Source organism: Lycium barbarum, chromosome 12 (assembly GCF_019175385.1).
Source record: "Lycium barbarum isolate Lr01 chromosome 12, ASM1917538v2, whole genome shotgun sequence".
Classification (NCBI taxonomy): domain Eukaryota; kingdom Viridiplantae; phylum Streptophyta; class Magnoliopsida; order Solanales; family Solanaceae; genus Lycium; species Lycium barbarum.
In genome coordinates, this window is record NC_083348.1 from 103643892 (window position 1) to 103653908 (window position 10017).

General features: G+C 40.0%; 1 protein-coding gene across 7 annotated transcripts; it reads right to left on the reverse strand.

Annotated features, from left to right (window-relative positions):
- Positions 1–4508: 4508 nt before the first annotated feature.
- LOC132621920 (mediator of RNA polymerase II transcription subunit 4-like) lies at positions 4509–9999 on the reverse strand. Of its 7 annotated transcripts, XR_009575743.1 has the most exons (4): positions 9803–9998; positions 9466–9653; positions 7435–8779; positions 6370–6602 (listed from the first exon to the last, which is right to left on the reverse strand). XR_009575743.1 is itself a non-coding variant. In XM_060336398.1 (2 exons), the coding sequence occupies exon 2, from the start codon at positions 8754–8756 to the stop codon at positions 7566–7568; it is 1191 nt and encodes a 396-aa protein (XP_060192381.1). In that variant the 5' UTR covers positions 8757–8779; positions 9803–9997; the 3' UTR covers positions 7127–7565. The 7 variants fall into 7 exon arrangements, 1 of the variants encoding a protein (XP_060192381.1); XR_009575745.1 differs by lacking the exons at positions 6370–6602; positions 9466–9653 and adding an exon at positions 4509–5135 and having other exon boundaries at positions 9803–9997; XR_009575744.1 differs by lacking the exons at positions 6370–6602; positions 9466–9653 and adding an exon at positions 5912–6250 and having other exon boundaries at positions 9803–9997.
- Between the last annotated feature and the right edge of the window lie 18 nt (positions 10000–10017).

Consider the following 10017-nt stretch of genomic DNA (forward strand, 5'->3'; position numbering starts at 1 on the left):
TTGCTATTATGGCCAAAACGGCCCATATTATTGTATATGTTTGTATATCTGGGCGATGTGTATTCCGCCAGCCTATCGGATTTGATATGATGTTTCTGTACGGGCGACCGCTTAAGATGATATTTGTTTTCAGTATCTGTTTAAAAGAACGTATGTTAAGTTTGAATAAATCTTTGATATGTCGATCTGGTACGTAAGTCTGTTTGGGTGTCCAAATAGGGCACCAGTCGCGGCCCACGGGGCTGGGTCGTGACATAGAGCCCCCGATTGAGTGGTCTCGGATGCGCTTTTCTCGAACAATAGAAATCTTTGTCCGTTTCATTACGGGCCCCGAGGGGCGCCAATACCCCCAACTATCATGTTGATTGTATGCTGGTGTTCGACCGGCTCGGCCCTTCGATGAGCTTCCCTTTCCTTGTAATGATTTTTGGCTCGCTCGCTCAGCAGATCTCGCAGATGACCGTTTTTCAATAAGCGAGCTACCTCTTCTCTCAACTGGCGACAATCCTCGATTTTATGGCCATGGGTTCCGTGATACTCACACACCACGTTCGGATCCCGTTGGCCTGGATCCGACCTTAGCGGTTTCGGCCATCTTACATCCGGGACGCGGCCGATGGCCGAGACGAGGTCTGCAGTGCTAACTCTGAAGTTGTACGCCGAGATCTTCGGCGGTCCCTTATTACCGGCAGAACTTCCGGCATCGCTCCTGAACAAGAGCCCCCGACTACTCGTCGATCGTTCAACCTGCTTGCTACCCCGATCCGAGAAACGGCTCGGGCTTTCCCTTGACTTTTCCGACCAAAAATTTTGTCTCTCCGAATGGGAGTATGGCCGAAACCTTTCCCTCGACGATTCGGCCTTCGCTCCATAACCCTTCTTTGGCTTTTCAAAACTTCTATCCATTTTTGCAGGGACCGGGGGGAGCTCGAACTGATCGTCATCCACCCGAATCTTCGATTCCTACCGGTTATGGACATCGGCCCATGTCACAGCCTTGTATTCCAGCAAATTTTCTTTCAATTTGGCTGAAGCAGCTGAACTGAGCATGTTGAGCCCCTTTGTGAAAGCTTGTGCGGCCCATTCTTCTGGAACCGAGGGGAGTTCCATCCGTTCCCTCTGGAACCGGTTGACGAACTCCCGCAGTAACTCATCGTCCCTTTGGGTTATTCGGAAGATATCGGCCTTGCGGGCCTGCACCTTCTTGGCACCGGCATGGGCCTTTACAAAGGCATCGGCGAGCATTTCGAAAGAAGTGATCGAATGCTCGGGTAGGTGGTCATACCACGTCAATGCTCTCTTCGACAGAGTCTCCCCAAATTTTTTCAACAACACTGACTCAATCTCATCTTCCTCAATATCATTGCCCTTTATGACACAGGTATATAAGGTCACGTGTTCGTGCGGGTCCGTTGTGCCGTCATACTTCTGTATATCGGGAATTTTGAACCTCTTCGGGATCAGTTTCGGGGCTGCACTCGGAGGAAAAGGCCTTTGGATGTACCTTTTTGAATTCGGCCCCTTCAGCAAAAGTGGAGCCGGTATCTAGTCCACCCGAGAATTGTATGTCTCGACCCTCATTTCGGTTGATTCTACCCGTTTCGCCAAAGTTTCGAGCATCTTTAGGACCTCGGTAGAGGAGCCGGCTCCGGAGCCGCCGCTCTCAACCATTCGGGCCTCGTTTCTTCCGGTTTCGGCAGTACCCTTTGTCTTTCCCGGCTCTGCTTCACCTTTTCCGCTCTGCAGCTGGGCGATTGCTATTCCTTGCTCGGCGATTGCCGCTCTTTGTTCCTGCAACATTTCAAAAATTAAACGTAAGTTAACACCGTCGTTTGGTGCGTCCGGTTCGTTCCGGCCCTGGTTTCGAGACAAAGTAACAGAATTGTGGGTATTTAGAGGATCGGTGGCCGGTAGGGCGGCGTTCTCCTGGTCCACGGTATTTTGCCGGTTGAGCCCTTCCCTCGAATCGACGAGGTTCGGGTCAGTGGGATTTGGCAATCCCCATAGTCCGCTGCCTTCATTTTCCGCCACAATCTCGGTGTTGTTGACATGGCTGGATTTTTCGATGTCGGCCATTTAGTCCGTTTTCAGATGTTTTTGGTTTTGATGAATATGATAGAAATCAGGACCAAAGATCACTATTATCCTAGCCCCACGGTGGGCGCCAAACTGTTTACCCCAAATTCGGATAATCAATTAAATTTGTGAGTGGGTATAGGATATGTGCTTGGATCTTGACGTATGTTTGGTAGTGGAAAATAAATGTGTAAGTATTTAGTAATAAAACGGCTAATAACGATAGTTTGCTTGATTTACTATGGACACGAACGTTTAGAAATTATGTTGAATACTTAATGGAAGAAGCACAATATAAATAGAAACAAACGGCCTTGGCCGGGTCAGATATTGAGAGAGAGAGATTGTATATATGAACTCTTTTGTATTATAAAATGTTCTTGGAAAGTAAAGGAGCCAACCCTTACAAAGGAGGGGGATGTGCTCTATTTATAGTGGTGCCTCTATGGGCCTCTTCCTATACAAATGATTAGAATAATAATAAAAAGGACAGCTCTGAGCAGATTTGGTGGGATTAGGTTGGCCGTACGATCTGACACACGCATGGTTGGTGGTTGACCATGGCAGGACGCTACTGGTGTTGGCTCGTGTGCAACGACTACACCGGACCAACGACCCTACGAACAAACGGCCTTGGTGATAAAGAAGGCGGACTAGATGGTGTCCTTGCTCAGCTCCGGCCCAAGCGCTCCTCCGGGTTAGATCGAATGTCATCAGGCACGTTCCCATCTCTTTCTTCCCTCGGTTCCCCGTTCCACCGGTTTACATCGTATCCGGTTTTTACCGTATACAGTAATATTTTAGGGTTTAGCATGGAGTGGTACTGGGACAAGGTGAGGATGGGGATGCGTGTCATTAGCAGAATGTAATCCAAGGGTTAAAGCTCTAATTGAAGTTGATGAACATGTGACTTGTGACTTTCGAGTTGTACTATATTTCAGAAATTTCTGAGAAGAACAAGCAATTCTTAAAAATGAATTTTCTTTTTTGGGCAAATACGGGACAGAGTATACATAAGAGGAGTATTAAGGACGGACTGGGCGGCGTATGTTGTGCCCTTAATCACATGATCTTATAATGGCCTTGTCCACTTTAATAATTGAGCTTCCTAATCATTTTTCAAAGTTTCATACATTATTTATTTTGTTTTGGGGTTGGGGTTGGGAGTAGGAAGCTTTATTTGCTGTGACATTATTATTCAATTTCTTTAATAAGTAGTCCTGCAGGGGAGAGAGAAGGTTTTTCAATGGTATGAAGGTTTTTTTTTTTAACCTATCCTGACAGTGTAAATTTTCAACGCGGGTGTCAATTGACACTTCTTTGGACATGCTCGTCATTGCAATGATCTATCCCCGTGAAATTTCAAAAATTATTCAAGCTTGTCAGCCAAGGTTATAAACTCCTTGAATACATCAGTGAAGTGAAGCGCGTGTGCGGCCCAGAACATCTATGGGCATCACAAACCTTTTATTGCTTCAAATTTCCACGACCTAAAAGGCCGTAGTCACCTAAAATAATAATGGAATGGATATATAATATTCCATCTTAACTAGATATTTTGAGTTTGAGAACTAAAAATTAATAAAAAGACTTTTCATTAATAGACCTTATGCAACGTGACTTCAAATTATCGCAACTGTCATATTCACTCTCTCTTACTTTATTACGGAAATGAAAAAGCATAATTTGTCTTCTCCTCCCTATTTTCTTCCTTTATTGTGGAAAAGCGAAAAAACGTAATTGGTTTTTCCTCCTCCCTTTTTGTTAGGCCCCCTATGGTCGATTAAATTAAATATCATCGGTGTAGGAGCCATAAAGCCAATTATACACCGAATTATAGTTTGGGTGGCTGTTAGTAGTTTTTCTTCTGTGCATTAGTAAGTAGTGCCGAAAAAGAATGTGCCACTCCATTATTGTTACAGATCAGTTCGGCTGATAAGATCCAACTTATTCATAGCGTATTTAAATGACCTTATTATTGTATCTTCTTTCCTCTTTTCCTAATTGCCATAAATCTTAATCCACTACTCCCTCCGTCCCGTGGCACTATCTGACTATGAGATTATTTCACAGCAAGATAATAAGACTTTTGAGATATGTGGTATAAAACAATCTTTAAATATTTGTGCGACTACAAATTATTTCACAAAGGTGAAAGGATAATTCTATAATTAAGTTATTTCTAATTATAAAAATGTGATATTATTTCGGGACATAGTAAAAAGAGAAAATGATCTCTCATGACCACTTATAGCAAAAAATGTCTTTTCAAAAGAAAAGTGTGCCACATAAATTAGGACGGAGAGAGTAGTATTGTTGACAAAGTGGAAAGAAAATGAATATTAGCGCAATAAGTGGCAGTATGGCACAACCAAGATTTCTAATAAGAAATTCAACAATATTTTCTCAAAATATGTTTGGCTCTTAGAATTCAAAATTATACGAATTCTGTGTCTCTATACATGTAGTTTTTTTACAATGTAATTTAAAAAAAAAAAAAAAAAATTAAAAATTAGATGTACTGAGTGTTGAAGGGGGATAACAGACGAGTGTTGGGGATAGGACGATAGGGAAAAAAAAGAAGCTGGTCCCATGCCATGAGACAAAGGAAACGTCCATTTTTGTAATGAAGACAGTTATCTAACAGCTCATGCACGGTTTTCTCTTATTGACAGCTACACCTCTTGCTTGTCTCGTTCTCCTTTTGCTCATAAAATTTCCTCATCTTGAATTAAGTTCAGATACTTTTCTGTTTGTTCTTAAGATCCGAATATGTATAATTAAAAGAGTTATTAAATATAAAAATTTAAAAATATAGAAATTAAATATTATTTCAGCAATATATTTGAATTTTTTTTAATATAACATAAGTAGATCACTAAATTGATAAGATTTAAACTATTTAACATAGTATATACTATTTGATAACAATTTATAATGTATCTAAACTAAAGACTCAAACAAGATTTGATTGAAAAGTTAATCGTTGGAGACCACTCTCCCCCTTGCTCACATCTCTCTTTCTTCCTCATCTTCTCCTCTTATACTCCACATACCCACTAAAATTTAAGAATGAAAAAAATCAATATTCCATCATAAATTAAGAGAGCAAATAGTAAAGAGTAAGAGAACCAAAATCATGGAAAGTCAAAGAATCACAATTTGCCATGATTTTTCATCTGTGGTATTCTTTATCAGACCCAATATATATATATATATATATATATATATATTTATATATATTCATGGTATTCTTTAACTTCAGCGGTAATGTTTAACTCACATAAAAGAAATTGTCTTTTCACTGGAAGAAACAAATGAATCTATGTTGTTTTATTCCTCCAGAGAGCAGTAATAGAGTTGTGGAAGAAATCAGGTTGGGTTTGTGGAAGAAAGTGTTAGTTGTTAATACAGAGTGGAGGAATTGATGTCTGAATGGTTGTAAGACTTCCTCACAGATCTAAGCCAATCAGACCTCTTAAGATCCAATAAATGGTAAAAAAAAAAAAAAAAAAACAAATGCACTTAATGAACGAGCTGAAACAAACAAATGATGCCTTAGTCCCTTTATTTTAACCACACCAAAAGCCAATAGTACTACTATAATTTTGCTGAGATACAAGTACATTATTGTATCTTGTAGCAGTCCTTCTAACAAACTTAGGTAAAGAAGAGTATGAAACTATGTCTTGATTTTTCCCCCCGGGTACAAGCACATTGTATGTTGCAGAAGGATACTATATTTTAGACTTATAGGAGTCAGCAAGAAGTCAATTTAATTTCTTTTGAGAGTTTTGACTAGTTAAAAAATCATTACTCAAGTGCCTGTAACACGTTATTCTGAGAACTCGCTACGTAGTTATCTTAATTGGTAAAAAGAATTGATTACAAGCAGAATGATAGAATCAATTTTTTGTCTATCAAACTTCTATTTCTTTTAATAACTTTTTAATTACATAGAGGATCGAGAGAAGGGAAGGGACTGTAAACGTTGGGATCACATCTTTTAGTTTAAGATTTGATAGTTCCCTCCCCCCCACGTCAAAATTGATGGCTTAAGTCTAACTGAACATAGAACTAGCTTGTTTAACCTGTCCATCAATTCCGATTTCTTCTAGCTGTATCCTTGCTTGAAGGTGATCCATAATACTACACTCTTGAGACGGTCAAGCACCTGCTCATAGCGATTAATCAAGAAAGATGTCTTTGGCCAGGGGTATAGGCTCTAAACAAAATTCCCGAACTGATTCAGGTTTCTCAAAACAAGAATTCTGACTCTGTGCACAGCATAAATGTACAATATGACTTGTAAATACAAAAGGAACAGAATCAGCAAAGCTGTTATCAGATTGATTGTATATCTGTGGGCTGGATCTTAGTTTGAGACTACGCGTAAAAAACATGAATTCCATGTCTGACATTCTAATATGACTTGTTGGAAACCATCACCACCAAGAGGAGCGAAACAAAAGTGAAGCAGCGGGATGCTTATTGACCTTTCGGGAAATGTTGTCAAGCATTCCCAACTGCAGTCAAGCAGAATGCACAAATTATTACCAATATGACTAAAACAAACTTGGCTTCCTAAAGCCTAAATTTAACACATCAAATTAAAGGCATCACAAAAAGAAATCCCCACTGGTCCTATTGAATTTTAAGTTCACTATCTGGCTATCTGCTAGCTCCGATAGATTTTTTTTCCTGATAACAGTAATTCCATGCCACCTAGCACACAGCTCAATTGTTCCATCGGTCACTTGCCACCTCCCACTGGCACCCGATACCAAGTAACTCTGTCCACCAAAGTTCGAATAAATGGGAATAAATCACTCAATGTAAGTTTACTCCTCCGAGATTTGAACCTCAGACCTCATGGTTTTCACCCCACTACATTGTCTACTAGGACACACCATTGAGTGCTTGTCGACTCTGATAGAATCAATGTTGGAGATGCATTAATTTTGTTTTCTCTTCAAATATAAACTCGGACTAACAGAATGATCTTACTCTTCGGAGAGCAGAATCATGACAGCTTTTACAGGTTAACTAGTATAAGCAAACAAAGAAACATTTTTTATTTTCCAACTGAAGAGAAGCTCATAGTTTGATCTTGACTCCACAGAAAACTATTGGGATGAAATATGGCACATAGTTAGCAGGGAAGATTTTGTTGAGACCATACAGTTCCTGTTACTAACATTCTAGCCTAGCTCTCTTTATTTCTTGGGGAAATCATTTTCAACAGGCATATCGAAACTTACAAAGAACCGAAACAACACATGCAGTAGAGAAAGCTAAAGACCTTGAAATTGAAACTAAAATGGCCCCCAATTTTGCACAAGAAGAGAGCAAGGGTACCTGTTGTTTGAGAGAAAAGGAGTCATCCAATAGTGAGGCAAATAAGAGAAAACGCTGCTCTGTGCAAGGAGAAGTAAATATCAAGGTGCACATGCTGAACCTTTATTAGCTACTCAAAACAGCTAACCACATCAATCTTCACTATCAGAGCTGGCGTCATCAGAACTATACTCGCTACTATCATCCTCAATATCAAGCTGCACATGCCGAACCTGTATTGGCTCGGGCATTCTTGGCAGTCCTGGAGGAGGTACTGGTCGTGCTGGTGCCTCCTCGACCTTTTGAAGTGGAAGAGAATCCACTGGAGGAAGAGCAACTGGATCGCCAGGCTTCCACCCAGGTGGAGGAAGTGGGAGATCAGTCGGCAACTCAACAGGCATACCAGGCTTCCAACCAGGTGGAGGGAGGAGGCCCTGAATTGCTGAAAGATTCGCAAGTGGGTTACTTTCTGCAGGAGGTTCAATGAGTGGCTCCAAAATATTTTCTTTGCCTTCATCTGTTTTAGGTAAACCAATATCAAGATCAGCAAAATTATATAATTGAGATGCACGCATTTGCTCGTCCTGTGGGGCCGGTGGGAGTGCTCCCCGAAGAGGAGCTTGTCCACCACCAAATTCAGGTGGTGCAAAAGTAGTGTAGCTTATCCTATGAGCATATGACAATATGTCGGATAATTTCAACTGAGTTGCCACAGTTGTTACTGAAGATTCTTCAGTATCATTTTCGAACTTGGCCCGTTTGGGACGACGATAATCGGAGTAATCATCAACAAGATTGTCAAGAACACGCTCAGCTCCTTTGAGTTTGTTGGCAAAAGCAAGAATTGCAGAATCATTTGACCTAATTTCACGGGTGACTTTGTGCTTCTCATCTTGAAGATCAAGAATTTCTTGTAGTTCGGCAACTGCTTCAAACAGCTGTGTCTGAAGAGAAGTAAACACAGAGAGGATTTCTTTTGAGGATGACGGGCAGGAACCTTGTGGAGCCGGTCCCGCAGAAGGCAGAAATGAAGGGAGAGAGCCACGAAAAGCACTAAGCCAATGGGACCGGTTAGGTGAGACTTCAAAGAGTCTTGAAGAAAGAGATGCCATTTGAATGAGAAGAGACTGAGCTCTAGAGAGAGGTGGGAGAAGAGGAAGTAGCGTTGATGAGGTGGTAGTGGTAGTTAATACATTTGTCTGTTGATTGGGTTGAGGAGTTTGCGACACTTGCGAGGAGAACTTAGGAGGAGGGGCTGGGTTTTGTACAGAAGGTGAACTGGGAGTTGGCAGGCCCAGCCGGGCAGGCGATTGCAAAAGTTGATGTTGAACATTCTGTATCATCTTCAAAGACCCCGGTTGAAAAACTAGAAGAGGTAAAAAAACATGGTCAGTAAACAACTTTAGCAATGAAAAACAGTAATACTAAACTACAGAAAGAACAGCATTGTTTAATTGCCCTCCAATGAGAGAGAGAGTTAGAGAGGGATAAGCACACACACATATGAAAGAGGAAAAAAGACTTCCAAAATTCAAACTTTTAGGTTAATATACTGAACATGCAAATTTGTTTATATAGCAAATATATAATGATTCAATTAGCCTGAAACAGAGAATTTAGGACGATATAAAGGACAAGCAGAAATAATATAATAAACAGCAGCGAAGCCAGAAATTTCGCTAAGGGTGTTCAAGATTTAATATATATCCATAAAAAGTACTTTATAAAAAAATAATATATATATATATATATATATATATATAGAAAAAGTAACATAGCATTATTTAGTACTCCCTCCATTCCAAAATAAGTGTCTTTTTAGGCTTTTTATTTTGTTCCAAAATAAGTGACACGGTAGGATTTCAAGAAGAAATTAATTCTATTCTTCCAAACTTACCTTTATTTATTATCAAGAGTCATTAAATAACTTTTCTTTTACATTCCTAATTTTCTAGGAGTGAGCAATTTCTTAAGGGGTGTGCATGAGCTAAAAGAGACACTTATTTTGGAATGGAGGGAGAATAAGTTTCCGATAAAGGGTGTTCAACTAACCACTGGTTGGTCTATGTAGCTACGCCTCTGATAATAAACCAATTGGAGACCATCGACTGGCAGTAATCAGAAGCAACAGCAGAATGGAAAGTGATGTTGTAATATGCTCCAAAAACAAGTAAAATTTTCAGTATCAACATTCAATTTCCTAAGAAACAAGCGTAAGATTCAATGTCTGGAATCTGTATCTGTTACAAATTACAATGGATATTTATCGTTACCATCAAATCTCAATTACTTCTTGCCCTCAAACCAATATAACTTAACGCCCATCAAAACAAGAATTAAGGCATTTCAAAGGCAAATAAAATAAGTAAAAACCATACATAGGGCGTACCTTCGTTTGTTGAAGAAAGCTTCTTTCAGGGCGAACACAGACGAGAGAGATCTCAAGGACAGTATGATTTGGGGAATGATATGGGTCAGCTTGGAACGGGTGGAGTCGGGCCCAAATTAACCCATTACCGATACTAATATTTACACAAATAGCCGATCAAATTCACTATTTGCTTTTTTAGCCTATTTGGATTAATAGACATTTTTTTTTTAACC